This window comes from Gadus chalcogrammus, chromosome 14 (assembly GCF_026213295.1).
Source record: "Gadus chalcogrammus isolate NIFS_2021 chromosome 14, NIFS_Gcha_1.0, whole genome shotgun sequence".
In the NCBI taxonomy this organism is placed as follows: domain Eukaryota; kingdom Metazoa; phylum Chordata; class Actinopteri; order Gadiformes; family Gadidae; genus Gadus; species Gadus chalcogrammus.
This window is the reverse complement of record NC_079425.1, coordinates 3,153,197-3,168,866: the sequence shown is the minus strand read 5'-3', so window position 1 is coordinate 3,168,866 and position 15,670 is coordinate 3,153,197. Positions and strand designations below refer to the sequence as shown.

Sequence of the window (15,670 nt, the reverse complement as noted above, 5' to 3'; positions counted from 1 at the left end):
TCTTTATATTGAAGTAGCGCTCTCTTGTGGCCGCAGGTGGTAACAGCAGGGTCTAAAAACAATAATCAAGTCAATATGATTCAAAATATAATTTATAGCTATTAACTATTTCCAAAAATATTGTATAATCTCCATGCTAATTAAACACATGCGACAAAATTGTTTTAGTGACATAATTAAATCCCTGGGCTGGCTTAGATTCCCAACAGCGCTGACAGCGGGAGCGCGCATGTTGGTGGTTTTCTTTATTTTACTCAGGCTCGTCCACGGGGTGATTCAAATAGCCCGCAGCGGACCATTTAACTCATTGTCTGAGACGTCCATCTGGACCGAATAAATTAATATATTCATCCAGTCAGAAGATAATAATCTTGCAGAAAATCTGAAAGTCTGTCCAATAAAAAGCCCTTAGCTCGGATTATATTGGGGAGCTGTAAGGGCACCCCTGCACCCAAGAGCTCTCCAATTAAAATACCTTCACTCAAACGTTCTCAATTCAACTTTATTAAATTTTATATAATTAAAAAAATATATCTCAAAGACTGGCCTTAGATCCCCCTTGGAGTATTTTCTGAAGGCTACTGCTGGGAGCAGTCAGATGTTATTCTGAAATGGTTTACTTTTTAGGTCTGCCTCGATTTGCAACAATTGTCAGTGGAGCTGACGTCACATCGAAACAGACGAAGCCTACTCGCGTGAGATTAAATTATATCGCGAGAGCTCGTATGGACACTCAAAAGATAGTGGTAAACGAGAATCCAGGAAGTGGTAAAGCTGTTCACAGAGGTTATGAAATTACTAATGAGCATCCTAGGAAAAGCGACAGGATATTTGACACTCGTTGTTGTGTTGATCGCTGCGGTTTTACATTACCTGGATTATTCCGAACCAGGGGCATTACCTAGGTAAATATATAGATATGGTTGAGTTTGGGGGCTGCCGACACGCTTGCTGTTTAATCCCATAGATCATGCGGCGAGATATATTTCTATATATTGTGTATATACATCTATATCCACTGAATATATAGGTTATTTAGTGTATAATGTAAAAAATATAATGCAAAAAATATATAGGATACTATATAGATATTAATATTGTGTAGGAATACTTTTTTGTCACCAATGTATCTAATATATACATTCTTAGAATGGCATGGAAAACCTTTCATTTCCATGGTGGCAGTGCAATAAGCGTGGTTGTATTAGATACATTGGTGTAAAAAAAAGTATTCCTATACATTATGTATATAGTTCCAGAAGTATTTGCTCTATACGTTACTCAAGTTAACTTTCAACAGGGAAAAAAGGAAGCATAACTAGCCATGTTGGATTTTGAAACTTGCTTTCTCTTCTCTAGAACTTGTCTGGCTATCTCCTGGCTATCTCCCAAACATTGAAATATCATTCTGTGGACATGTCTTGTGTTTGGCATTCACAGCATGGCTGTTAACATGGAGAGCCTGGAGGAGGATTTTAGGCAGCAGAACAAAAGCTGTTTTATCCTGGGAGCCACTGGGGAGACGGGAAGACTGCTTCTCAAAGAGCTGCTGGATCGAAACCTCTTCTCCAAGATCACGCTCATCGGCAGGAGAGAGGTTACCTTCGAGGACAAAGCTTACGAAAAGCTGGTAAGAGAGTCAACTGGTGTCAACGGTTGAAACGCCTGACTTAATTTCACATTGATCTAGGTGTAGCTTGTTCTGAGGGCCCTGGTAGGAAAGCTATCTTTGTTTTGCATCTTAAGATCCAGGAGGTGGTGGACTTTGAGAAGCTGGAGGACCACGCCACCGCCTTCCAGGGCCATGATGTCGGCTACTGCTGTCTGGGAACCACCAAGGCGAAGTCTGGGGCGGTGAGGCGAAATCTAAGTCCCTCATCTATCGCTGTTAGCCTTACTTCGGCTACACTTCAGCACACTTCGATTGTCAGTCCTACCGATTCAACTAAATCGATCTGCTAAAATAAATAAATAGAATGAATCGCTTTGGCTTCACCAATAATCAATATAAATGCTTTAAATCGTATGAATCAATTATGATTAATGTTTTAAGACTTAGTTTACACGTTTATTTTGTGAAGTGCAGCTCGGTAATCCGTAACTCTGTCATCAGCTAGTCAGCTCTACTGGTGCATTTCAAACATGGCAGAGAGCGGCAGCGAGATTGTTAATGCACCAGCAAACTTGAAATCCAAAGTGTGGAAGCATTTTGGCTTCGCAAAGAATAATGATACAATTGAAAAGGGGTGTCACATTATTGCATGTTTATTTCACGGATATAGAATTTTGGTTCAAAGTTACTGAATCGAATCGTGGGTTACAGAATCGGATCGAATCGTTCCAAAAAAAATTCATTGTCCTTGAATCGAATCGCTAACTACTGAATCGTTAATCGAATCGAATCGTCTGAAGCCAAAGATTCACACCCCTAATAATGACTGATGGATATTGATCTGAACAGAATTTGAGTATGGGAGGTCTGTTTTGATTCTGGCATTGATCGTGGTTAATGAATGGCCATTCATTAACCAAACTTTTGACTGAAGAACCAGTGATTTTCCAGTCTGCAAGAAATGTCAGGAGACGGAGGAATCATTTCACTATAGTGTTTTTTCTTTTATAGACCAAAATCACTCCTTTTTTCGGGCTACAATAAGGCTTTGATCACATGCTGCACAATCACTCAAAATAATAACCAACTGTTGCACCTAGGTGGCTTAACTGGGCTCCTCCCGCACCAGTACACCAGTAGATGATTCAACCTGCCTCGGGCCAGGTGAGGCTCCTTAAACCAGCCATCAACCCCAGACGCTCCACATCCACTTACTGTTGTGTGGTGCTCAGTGGTCTGTCTTAACCACGCCGCCCTCCTCTCCCCTTGAGACGACAGAGAGTCGCCGGGACTCAAGGGAAGGTTTCCAGTGCCTAAGCTGGGTGGTTTGTGTATTCCAGGAGGGCTTTGTTCGAGTGGATCACGACTACGTGCTGAAGTCTGCCGAGCTGGCCAAGGCGGGCGGATGCTCTCAGTTCCACCTGGAGTCGTCTAAAGGAGCCGATAAGGGCAGCAGCTTCCTCTATCTCAAAGTCAAGGTAAGGCCTAAAAAAGAATTTATTTTATTTTTTTATTTTATTTTTTCCAGCGGCAGCGAATGATAGGTAGGTTGTTTTCATTTAAAAACGAGAGAATGCGCTCATCCTTGTACAGAATGAAGAGGTGCTGTACAAAAACGTAATTATAGTTTGCATCAAACATTTCTTTTTTTTTCTTTCTTTTTTTTTTTTTTCAAACCCGTAAAATAATTTGGGTCGCACATAAATTGACACGGTCGGTCGGAAACCGGAACCGACCAAACATTTTTTTTTAGGCCTAAGCGTGGCTCGAGCTAGATTTGTTGGACTTCAATATTAAAGGACCCCTGTTTGACCAACGGGTGTGGGAGTGGTTAGCCAGCCCTGGGACATGGTGACATCACAAGTGGGAGTGTCCACCTGGATGTGTGATAGATAGATAGACAAGCCAACCAGTTTGTACAGTCTACTGGGTAGGCTGGTAATCTGATCTAACCCAGTCCCCGTTTAGGATTTCACTATGTCACAAGCCAGGGCAGAATTGGAAATAGCTTGTAAGGGCCACTCGCACTCGCATCTGGTGGTAAAATTTGGACCCTTTAATAACACTGGTTATGATCATAGGTATTATGTTTACCTCAGTGTTTATCCTATGGGCTTTGAACTGTATGTGAACCACACTGCAACAAATAACTTAATTTAAGATCATATTATTTTGTGAAGTTATTGTTATGTTGTAACCGCCCATCTTTTGTTATATTCAAAAGTGGTAGGCATTTTGGGGCCTTATCTATTCCCACCGAATATATAACTATATCTCTCCACACACACACGCACACACACACACACAGTAGTGTCCAAGTTAATCGATTTGGTGTGAATGGGTTGGTTTGTTGGGTTGGGACAAAATGTTTTGCACTTGAAAAAAAACATGTGAAGACTAACCCTTTATTACAGCTCTCCTTACAATAAGTTATGTTGTCAATGTAAACTTGGATCCTGTGTGCTGCTGGTTCTGTTCCAGGGACAAGTGGAGGCAGAAATAGAAGCACTGGGCTTTGATCGACTCTCCATCTACAGACCTGCGTAAGTTAGGGTTAGAACCCCCGAGCTGCATGTTCATCTGTTGGTTAAAACATGTACAGCAAGTCCATACTGTTAGTGATTCAAGCCTTTAATAAGGAGGCTCTAGATTGTATTGTCCCCAGGATGACTCGTATCATAGCTTGTGTTGGTTTTTTTAGTCAAAGAGAGTAACCATAGGAACAGCATGTGCTCTGCACCAAAATAAAGAGAGAAAAAAACGACCTAGGATGTGGTCCTTTCATGCTTAAATGTTGAGACTAAAATCACATAATATCAGCCTGTATAACCGGGATGTTCATGAGTGGAGCTAGATCAGATTGCATTAGTTCAGAGTCAGACTGAACGCTGAAGTCATGAGTGCATCGGCTGTTCAGCTGTAATGCCATGATTCCCCACATGGGGCATGTTTTGGCTCAATCACAATCCTCATAGCGTTTGCAAAAAAAAGAAACAATGCTGAATTGAAGCTCCTCTTGACATCTTTATGAAGTGCTGTGTTAACGGGCATACTTCATCAATATTCATAATGAATACATGTTATCTATCTACATTATATGCATAACATTTATTCATCTAAAATGCTCTATATCACAATTTAAATCACATTAATAATATACATGTAATGCTTTTATAGATGTAACATTCACAATACAAGAGTGACTTGCTGTTAATTCTTTTCTATTGTTTCCTTGTTTCCTTCCTCCCCCCCTCCCTTCCTTCCTGCCCCCCTCCCTCCCTCCCTCCCTCCCTCCCTCCTCCCTCCTCCCTCCCTCCAGGGTGCTCTTGGTTGAGAGGCAGGAGAGCCGGCCGGGTGAATGGATGGCCAGGAAGGTGCTGAGCTCCTGCTCCTTCATGTTTCCCTCCATGTCCGTGCCCATCCAAGCCGTGACGCGGGCCATGGTGTCCAACACGGTCCTCAAGCCTGAGCACCCCACGGAGATCCTGGAGAACAAGGCCATCCAAACCCTGGGAGCCAGCCCCACCAAATGAGGGAGGAGCAGGGAAGCGGAGCAAAACATCCGGGCGGAGTCTGGGTCCCATCTCGGGGCGGATACTCTCATAAGGGGTCGGAGGTCGTTGACTTGGAACTTGGAGGTGTCGGAAGTTGTAGTTCAGCCAAAGAAATGAACATCGAAGCTTGAGAGTTATGTATGATATGCCGAGTGTAGGAGGGGATATGAGATTTGCACTATATGACCATTTAATACATGTTGTTCTGTTCGCATAGCTCCCGTTGAGGACGTTGGGGAGAGGATTGGTCTTTATGTTGATTGTGGCAGGTTTACTTGTGTTAAAAGATGCATTCATATATTTTAATCTTAATCTGTTCAACACTTATAATCGAAATAATATTGAACATATGTACATCATGATTGTGCTATACAGATGAAGAAAGAATACATATTTATTTTAGAAAGAAAATAATTCTGAAAATAATGTTTATCTCATTATGGGGAAAGTTGTGAGATTTGGAAAAAAGGAGGTGGTAAAATTTGAACTGTGTAATTAATTGATACAGCTACATGTCTTGGGTCTGCAACATTTAATCGAATTAAGTATAGGAGCCCAATTGTAAGACTGACAACTATGCATGTCTGAGAAAATGCATGTGATACCGCTTGAGGAAAATGCCTTAAACTGACCATACCGTTGTGTAAACTACGTCATTAAAATGTGTTGTGATTCTGGGATCTTTGATGTTGATTAATTGCTGAGCCTGTGGCAATATGCATCTTCATCAGTCTTGCCTGAACATGCGTACAGCAGCACACAGTCTACTAGCATGGTTGGTAGCTTGACTGCAAATGGATGCTGCCATAGTCTCAATTGACAATATTTTTTATGAAATAGTTTTGTGCATGTTCAGTATGTTCCATATGAAATTAAAATGAAACAATTGAGGGGAACTCTTCAGAAGTATATATTTCTGTCTGTTTCCTCAGTCTATTTATTAATCCGTCGCATTAGACTTGATATTGAAGTGGTGCTTTAGTGACATCCAGCGGTCATTGTGTGTTATTACACCTCACGCCGGTGGCTCCTCCTGACGTAAGCGGACGTCACCCGGAAACGCGTCCTTCGAAACCAGGAGGCAACATGGCAGAGCACAGAGACCCACGTGAGTGATGTCAATAGAAAAGACAACAAACGAACCGCATCACCCCGTTTCAATAAGATGCTCTTTCTGAATGGACGGCATGTTTTTATACCTAAAGCGTGTATCATTGTTATAACTTGCGAGGCGAAAGTCCCCTTATCTTAGCGTCTGCGTCTGGTTCTAAACAGTGGGTACCAGACACAGTACCCCCACTGAGGATGGTACTGTGTCTGGTACCCACCTCAGTGGGTTCTCTGTCTGGTACTCACCTCAGTGGGTACTGAGCTCAGTGGGCACTGTGTCTGTTACTATCCTAATGGGTATTACTGTGTCTGGTACTCACCTGATACTGGATGTGGTACTAACCTCTATCAGCTTTCCTCTTTTCCCAAAACCTATACATGCGCAATATCGATATAATTATTCATTGTAAAGTGGTTTCACAAACTGGTACTGAGAAGGAATGATAAGGAAGTGGAGCTGGACATTGAATTGGGAAGGTTTTTTCGGGTCACGATTGGTTTTGACAGATCATGACTGGTTTTGACAGAACATGACTGATTTTGACTGATCATGACTGGTTTTGACAGATCAGGACTGGTTTCGAAAGGTCATGACTGGTTGACCTGACTGGTTTTGACCGAACATGACTGTTCTTGACAGATCATGATGGAGAGGTGGACGATGTCCCCGAGCTCTCAGACAGCGGGGACGATGAGCAGTGGCAGTGCCTGGACGAGGAGGACAGTGATGACCAACACGTCACCTGTCTCTTCTGTGACCGGTACAAAATAATTCATTTTTTTTGTTGATTGGCTATACTTTGTTTTACTTTGTTCACAAGCTGTAAAGAATGGCTGCAGCTTCATTGCCTGTAAAATTGCATTTGTATTTTTGTTTTCAGGTTGTTGAACTCTGTGCCGATTACACTACAACACTGTTCAACCGAGCACCAATTCAATCTCGTAGATGTGATACGCAAGCACAGTAAGTAATTTTAATGTTATGTTTATTTGTCCTAATGTATCCATCCAAACAAAGTGTGGCAAAAGCACAATTTCCCAGATTCTCTCCCGATTTCTGTCCATGGTAGATTTGGACGACTATGGATACATCAAGCTGATCAACTTCTTACGGTCCAAAGTAAGAAACGTACACTTTCTCGCATCATTTCAATAGATACCTAACATTGTGTAGCGATTTATGCTAGCTATCTTTGTGGTATACAGGGAAGGGGTTAACCAAATAATTGTTAATCCTTTTCACTGGTTTCTGTTAACATCCTTGCTGTACCAACAGTGATATATTGTTGTTTCTCTTCATCTGATAAATGTACTTATTGTTAGTCATTTTGGTTAAAGGTCCCATAGCATGCCACCAGGTGTGGTGTGATTAGCCGTTACAAGCCGTTTTGGAAATCTGCCCCTTATGACATCACAGGTGGGCGTGTCCACCTAGATATGTGACGGATAGGTTTGTACCGGCTAATCACACCACACCTGGTGGCATGCCATGGGACCTTTAAAAGCGTCTGCTAAATGCCCTAAATGTAAATGTTAACAGGATCCTTTCAGCGAAATTGAAAACCTCCTCGTCATCCTCACTTACAACTTAACCAAAGTAGGCCTGCATTTGATGCAATAGAAAACAATGTATCAACCAATGTAAAACCTGTGCCTGCAGAAGGTTAGCGCGGCGGATGTCACCGGGCTGCCAGAGGGCCCACTCCCCTGGGACAGCGAGGACTTCCTCAGACCCGTTCTGCAGGACGACCCCCTGCTTCAGACCGGTAGGAGTGGAGGCCTACTTTAGGGGTGGGGAAGCGTTAGACCTGTGTATAGGATAGTCAGGATACTCTAGTGTTAAGGGCGTTTGACTCCATACCGGAGCTGTTCAACGCATGATGTCCAGTGTTTACCGGTAGTCCTGACTCGTCCTTGAGAAAGATGCCCCCTAACTCATTAATAGGCTCATTAATAACGTGTATCTGAACAAAGAACTTGAATCGCTATGGATAACAGCGTGTGCTTAATGAGTAATAGTGTGGAATCAAGGAGTTAATAGTTCCTAGAGTACATCCTAATGTTTGCTAGTGATGGATTGGTGGGAAGGGTTAAATTAGTAGGAATAGTGTTATTGTGTGCGGTCAGAAAGACATCCCATTACCGTGAAGCAATTTCATTCAACCAGTTATTAACTAGGTAGAAATGTGACTCAGATTATGCTAGAATATCTGTTTAAATTGATCAACTGTCTGGATGCTGTAGAAGCATCTTTTACTGTAGAAGCTGTACCGTTAACTAACCTTTTGGACGGTATAATGGCCCCTTATTTGCATTATATTTTGCCAATATTTTAGATCCTTAAAGGTTGGGTATGGGATTTGCGAAACGCCAGCAAATTTTGGCAACGCACAACTCAAATGGTCCTACCCCCTCTCCTTCAACGCTGACTCTGACTTCACCCATTCCAAGTACATGGACGCGCAATCATGCACAAGCGCGAACACAGATGCGCGAGAGCGAGCCGTTAGCTAGTTAGCTAGCTCCAGTAGCTACCGCAGGATAACAACAAACAGAAGCTTGCTCTGGGTCACGAGCTTTGAGTACGTGCACGAAGGGGTCACGCGCGGGGAGCGGGGGAGGGGGAGTGCAGTACGACCGTTTCATTGACGTACTTACTGTCCTATACCACTCGGTGGATCTGGAAATCATTGGCTGGAGTTTTTCGAGCCCTGCCCGTTCCACAGATGATTGACTTGTTTAATTTTCATGTCAGTACTTCTAACTCAGTGGCTGTAAGTGGGTTATGATTAGGATTTCAAGTAATTTGCAAAAATGGCCAAAAAAGAGAATTCCATACCCAACCTTTAAGTAGATTCCATTTCCGTTCGGGTCAATCCAGCGTTCATACGCAGTGTTCTAAACTTTAGTCAAATTCCGTTCATCGTGCTTTCTATTCCCACCAGACCCTGAGGAGCTGTGTGGGGATGATGGGGAAGGCCCCGCCCAAGGCCCCGTGCCTGGGGCCCCCGACCAGGGTGCCATGCTGCAGAGGGCCCAGTCTGCTGAGGACAGGGCCCAACGGGCGGAGGAAGCCCTCGCTAGAGCCATGGACGACCTGCACAAACTCAAGTTTGTACAGCTTTCTGTTTAATTTCTTTGATTTTATTACACTTAAATTTAGGGCATTTAGCGGACACTTTTATCCAAAGCGACTGATATCGCTGTCGGTACCATACAATTAATGCGTACATTAAGTGCCCGGACATACAAACCTACAATAAGTGTGTAAGAGGGGAGTGGGGGGGGGGGGGTTGGCTATGCAGAGTCTAAGTGAACACTGAACAAGTGAGTCTTTCACATTTATCATTTTTACTTTGCTAGTCATCGTTTTTTAAAGGCGATCCCAGAGAGCTGTGTGTGCACGCACTAGAATCCTGTTGTCTCGTGGCACGTGCAATACCTATCCCACACCAGCAGAGGGCAACCCTGAGCTCCGGTACTGCAGGCGCATCAATGAATGGGAGAAAGTTTGGAGAAGGGGAAAGCGAAGCGTAGGGAAAGGAAATTTCCACTGCTGCATAGAGGTTAAAGTAAGGGGGGGTGGATGGAGGGGGGAGGCAATAAGGGAAAAATACAGGAGACGAGAGCGCGGAGACTACAGGGGGAGGGGTGTGAAAAGAGTAAGAAAGATGAATGCCCCCCGTCCCCTCCATTTACTGCTCTGTCCTGCATGAAGGATGTGTGTTTTCAGGCTGGACGCATCGTCAGCCCGTCCACAGCGCACATAAAATGTTCCAAATTGCTTCTATATGCCCTTTATTTATATATTTTGATATCGGAAATGTCTCCTGTGTGTGTGTGTGTGTGTGTGTGTGTGTGTGTATAAAGTGCTAGCGCTGCACTAGCGCTGCTGCGCTAGCGGCGGTGTAGCGGGAGCACCACCAGGCTGACCACCGGGGGGGGGGGCTTGTGTTGCAGGGTGCTGGCCCAGGGGCTGGTGCTGAACGCGGACACCAGGCGGGCGCCGGGCAGCCTGGGCCCCGTGGCGGAGCTCCGGGACGACGAGGACGACGCCTACTTCAGCTCCTACGGCCACTACGGCATCCATCAGGAGATGCTCAAGGTCTCACACGCACGCGCACACACACACGCACGCGCACCAGCGCAAACACACGCACACACACGGACTAGCACACACACGCAGGAGTGTGTGCTTGTGCATATGCACACACACACACACAAGTATGCACACACACACACACGGCCAGCATCAGTAGTGGGATGTGATCTCCCGCACACGCAGGCATTTTAAGTGTGTGTGAGCGAGTGCGTGTACAATCGAGCCACTGGTCTCAATGACTGTGTGTGTGTTTGTGTGTGTGTGTGTGTGTGTGTGTGTGTGTGTGTGTGTGCGCGCGCGTGCGCACCAGGAACCCACGAGTTCATCCTGGTGCAGCTAGGTTCGGTGTAGCATTAAATTAAAGTGATCATTTCCATGCACGCGTGGATGTCGAGTATCCGACGCCACTTCAAAGTGACGAATCAGCGATAAAAAACGGAGACGGCAAACTGTCAGTGAAGAAGGTCTCCGAAACAAAAAATAAAAATATCTTTTTATTTCTTTTGGCCACAAAGATACTTTTGCTCCGAAAGACTGCAAGGCGGAGACAGCCAGTCCAAAACCCTGGGAGAACGTATGCAGGCACTGGGGCATGGTGTTCTCTCTACCCCCCCCCCCCCTCTCTCTCTCTTTATTCCTCATCCTTTTGTAGTTCTACTTTACCGCAGTGCCTCCACATAAGCCCTTCCTTCCCTCCCTCCACGATTGATGGCGGGCGGCACTGGAAGTCGAGCGCCATGTTAAGTGATGCTGGTGCGTCACGAGAAGTGGGGGCCGACCCCGCCGACCACGTGGACACGTGTCCGCAGTGCAACGTTAACGTCAGCTCCGTTCGGCCGTACGGTGAGGTGCATCACCTCTGACGCACGCGGGGGAGACACACGTCCGTGGGTCGCCCGCGCGGGAGCGCTTGTCTCTGGGCAAAGGGGCACTCGCTCCTCAGTGTCGTGTAGTTTGGGCGTTTCTTACCTTTTCATTTCTTTTGAGGTTTCCCAGAAAGACATCTCATTCTCATGAAGTGACTTTCAGTGAAGGAGTCATTCAACCAATGCAGGGTAGCAATGTGTCTGTATATGGCAGAATATCTTTATTGAACAGTCTGGATGACATGGCCAATCTCTGACTGTAAAAGATGTTCCGGTAACTATTGGTGAATTTTGGACACTATATAATGTCTATTTTATGGCCTATATTTTTGCCAATACCTTCGATCCTTAGGTAGATTCGATTTCAGAGAGTTTTTCAGCGATCCCCGACTTCGTCAACCTTTCTTACACGTTGATCTGGCTGGACCCCGCTTTAGTTAATCAAAGTGTGTGTGTACCTTTTTGCCATTTCAAGTGTCACTTTCCAGTTACATTCGTTTCTCACAGAGAATCGGTTTGCTCACAATGAATGATGTTTTGGTCTCTTGTTTGAGACAGTAGCTGATTGACGGGCTAATTAACAAATCAGTTGTGGAGCTTCGCTGGAACAACCAATCAAGACCAAGCCTCAAGCCAATAGTGTCGGTTCTATTCTGGATTAGTTTCTCTACCTGTTCCACAACTCAACAGACCTCTGTTTGCTCAACCCTGCTGACCAGGCACTTTGCACTGATACTACATCCAACAAGTAATACAGTCAGGGAATACCTCTGTTATCCCCACAATACAGGCAGGGAATACCTCTGTTGTCCCCACAATACAGGCAGGGAATACCTCTGTTATCCCCACAATGCAGGCAGGGAATACCTTTATTATCCCCTACATGTTTTAAACAGTATAATAATGTGCTTTATATGTAAAGCACCTATACAAAACCTTCTTTACCAAGTGCTGTGGCAGGCAGATAAGGAAATAGACAAAATAATGAGAAGGAAAACAAAAAAGGCTTGTGTGATAAAAGATTGAAATAGAGACGCATTTTCTCACAGTGCAGTGTTCTAGATGCCATCCCAGATAACTCAATGGCTGATATACATCTGTTGGTCTACAATATCAAAAGCTGCAAAGTAAAATTAAAATTGTATTAAATGTAGACTTAGCATACATCACTCGCTCAAAACAACCAAACAAAACCATGTTCTTTGTCTTCGGTCATACCCTTTCATATGTTGCATCCTGAAATGTCCCACAAAACGCATCCCGAGAATAAAGACCACCATAGCCACATTGCAGTATGTATTTTTCAGTAGTAGTAGTTTTTAATACACCTCATGACCCTAATAATCCAACCCAAAATGGTGTTAGTGACTCAATGTGGCTATTTACAACCCCCCCGTTGTTGACGTTGTCTCTGCAGGATAAGGTGCGCACAGAGAGCTACCGAGACTTCATGTACCGAAACCCAGAGGTCTTCAAAGACAAGGTGAGTGTCTGAGTTACTGCCGCGTCCTCCACCATTGTATGGGTCAGCTGATTATCCACTTAATGGTATAGGAGAGAGAGAGGGGGGGAGGGAGAGAGAGAGAGAGAGAGAGAGAGAGAGAGAGAGAGAGAGAGAGAGAGAGAGAGAGAGAGAGAGAGAGAGAGAGAGAGAGAGAGAGAGAGAGAGAGAGAGAGAGAGGAGAGAGAGAGAGAGAGAGAGAGAGAGAGAGAGAGAGAGAGAGAGGGGGGAGAGGGGGAGAGGGGGAGAGAGAGAGAGAGAGAGAGAGAGAGAGAGAGGGAGAGAGGGAGAGAGACTGACTTGTGTTTGTCTGCATTGTGTCTGTGTGTTTACGAGGGGGAGGAGCCTGCGATACAACCGAGGCTGCGAGCCAGATTTAAAACATAGTGACTTTATTAGCTAGCCCGGTGTGCACTGCGACACACTGATAACGAGCGCAAGCCATCTACCCCTCATCCCCTCCCCCCAAACAACCACCACCCCCCCCCCTAGCTCCATCGCCACCCTCAACCCCCCTTCCCCCCTTCACAACGTCTGTCAGTGGGAGCAGGCAGTGGCCTGTATCATGACCATCCATTATATGGGTGGCTGGTAGTTAGTGCGGGGAAGAGACTATAGAGGAGGGCTGAAGGGGGGAGGTAGTGATGGAGGGAACGGGGTGCCGGGCTGTTGGCAGATCGTATTGAACTGAGCCAGCAGTGATCGCTGGGGGGAGGGGTCGCCTTTCATTATAAAGGTAAACAAGGATAGACACAGGACGGATTCATTCAAGGTTTTCATGTAGGTTCTTTGGGGAGGATGTGTATAGTACAAGGCAGATTATTATTAGGGGCTTATTATATTATATATTATATACAGTATATAGGTTATGGTGAAGGATTTCACACCCCAAATTATTAAAAGTGCTTAAAATAGGGATTACATATCACAGAGGGATGTACCCGCCACTACACACCTACAGAATATATTTTCAAAATTATACTGATACATATCTCATCAGTCTTAGAAAGACTCAGGATTGTGTAGCGGCTTAGTTCGAAAAGGCGTCGCTTCATACTGCTGCACCATCGACGTGATGTAAAGGGCCTTGCTTGTAAATGGCCTATGCTACTTGGTCACCTGCTTGCTATGTAGCAATGAGGGAACACAGACCTCACCCGTTAAATCGACTCAAAGACATTTGATCGACTGGAATGACGTGAGATTGCAACGGATTTCATGGAGCACCATTTTTTCCGACGCTTTGTCTCCCAGCCGGCTCTCCCGGACGGCTGGCTCAGGGTTCATGTTGAACACTGAATAAGATCCTTTTTAACCCGCTGAGGGACACTCCGCTCGTGTTTGTGTGTTTGGCCGTCGCGAGAACAAACGCCAGAAGGCTTTGCGTGTTCCTCCGACCGCCTATGACCCACGGAAGCATAATTAAACACTTCCCCAGCTGTCCCTCCTCTCAGCCTCATCAGCCTGACTTCCCCCAGCGTTTTCGTGTTGGCGTGCACGTTCATTCATCCGCTCTCCATCCTGTGTGTGTGTGTGCGTGTGTGTGTGCGTGCGCAGGTTGTGCTGGACGTGGGCTGTGGGACCTGCATCCTCTCCATGTTTGCTGCCAGAGCTGGCGCCGCGAAGGTGATCGCGGTGGACCAATCAGAGATCATCTATCAAGCCATGGATATAGTTCGGTAGGGACACGAGCGCGCATGCTCAAATGATTCAAGTTCGAAATTGAGCACTCTCTTACATTTCATATGAAATGCAAGAAAATGTTTCATAAGCAAGCTTATGAAATGTAAAGGGCTAATTATGGTTCCACGTTTGCGCAACGCAGTGACAATGGAGACGCAGTGAGTCAGTGACAATGGAGACGCTCCGACGCAGTCGTGAACCTTTATGGTTCTGCGTTGGGTTTTAGTAAGCGGAACCAATCACAGCCCTTGCTGCTGCGTTCGCCTCGACGGAAGGTTAACATTTTTGGGAGGCGCACGTCGGGCCCTTGTGGTGGCAAGCGCAAGCAGGGTCCGTAACCCCCTTGTGTTACGTGAACGTGGGACCATAATCAGCCCTTAAGGTATAGGTCAAGAGACATTCACACCAATCCAAATCCTGTTCCCCAGAAGAGACCCGGATGAGACCCGGTTGTTACTTATTCATTCGCTGACATCGTCTGTTCTCCAACACCTCTACCTTCAGTCAAAGTTTATTGCCTGTGATAATGTGTGTGTGTGTGTGTGTGTGTGTGTGTGTGTGTGTGTGTGTGTGTGTGTGTGTGCATATGGGTCGTGTGTAGATAACCTGCTACAGTGCCTTCATGGGCCTTACTTCTTCTATAAGGGATGGACACGCACGCACGCACACACACACACCCACTCACACTCACACTCACACTCCCCTTGGACCGCCATAGTGGTTGTGTGACTGTGACCTCCAACCAACTTTTTTTACGGACTTGTTTATTTACGTCGTATTTTTATTTTTGTCGTTCCGGCAGGCTGTATAGTTCTGCTGTCAGTCGGCTATGGCCGTAACGCAGGTAATTTACACCTGAAGACACACTCCTCGCTCTCTCTCACACTCTCTCTCTCCCCGGCCTCTGATTTCCCCTGGTTATGACTGTCCCAGGACCCGCGTTGGAGTTATTCATACACACACACGCGAGCGTGCACACAGCGTACACAGCCATACTGGCCCACCTCGAAAACACTTTAATATAGTTTATGTAGTACCAATAACAGATATGCAATGTCGTCCACAACTGTGTGTGTGTGTGTGTGTGTGTGTGTGTGTGTGTGTGTGTGTGTGTGTGTGTGTGTGTGTGTGTGTGTGTGTGTGTGTGTGTGTGTGTGTGTGTGTGTGTGTGTGTGTGTGTGTGTGTGTGTGTTTGTAAATGATGTGTGTGTTTGTGTGTGTGTGTATGAGTATATAGCCAGT

The 15,670-nt window shown here is 45.4% G+C and overlaps 2 protein-coding genes across 2 annotated transcripts in view; both read left to right on the top strand.

The window, feature by feature from the left end:
• The first annotated feature begins 733 nt into the window (after positions 1 to 733).
• On the top strand, positions 734 to 6,091 carry htatip2 (HIV-1 Tat interactive protein 2). The gene is made up of 6 exons (XM_056607937.1): positions 734 to 905; positions 1,441 to 1,630; positions 1,747 to 1,854; positions 2,953 to 3,090; positions 4,094 to 4,155; positions 4,932 to 6,091. The coding sequence occupies exons 1-6, from the start codon at positions 790 to 792 to the stop codon at positions 5,143 to 5,145; spliced, it is 828 nt and encodes a 275-aa protein (XP_056463912.1). The 5' UTR covers positions 734 to 789; the 3' UTR covers positions 5,146 to 6,091.
• Positions 6,092 to 6,174: 83 nt separating this feature from the next.
• prmt3 (protein arginine methyltransferase 3) overlaps positions 6,175 to 15,670 on the top strand; it is a 39,973-nt gene continuing 30,477 nt past the window's right edge. Inside the window, exons 1-9 of the mRNA XM_056607936.1 lie at positions 6,175 to 6,274; positions 6,917 to 7,037; positions 7,158 to 7,240; positions 7,347 to 7,396; positions 7,937 to 8,042; positions 9,222 to 9,387; positions 10,237 to 10,381; positions 12,662 to 12,727; positions 14,303 to 14,424. Of these exons, the coding sequence (XP_056463911.1) occupies positions 6,253 to 6,274; positions 6,917 to 7,037; positions 7,158 to 7,240; positions 7,347 to 7,396; positions 7,937 to 8,042; positions 9,222 to 9,387; positions 10,237 to 10,381; positions 12,662 to 12,727; positions 14,303 to 14,424 (881 nt within the window). The 5' untranslated portion in view covers positions 6,175 to 6,252. The remainder of the gene's footprint in view (positions 6,275 to 6,916; positions 7,038 to 7,157; positions 7,241 to 7,346; positions 7,397 to 7,936; positions 8,043 to 9,221; positions 9,388 to 10,236; positions 10,382 to 12,661; positions 12,728 to 14,302; positions 14,425 to 15,670) is intronic.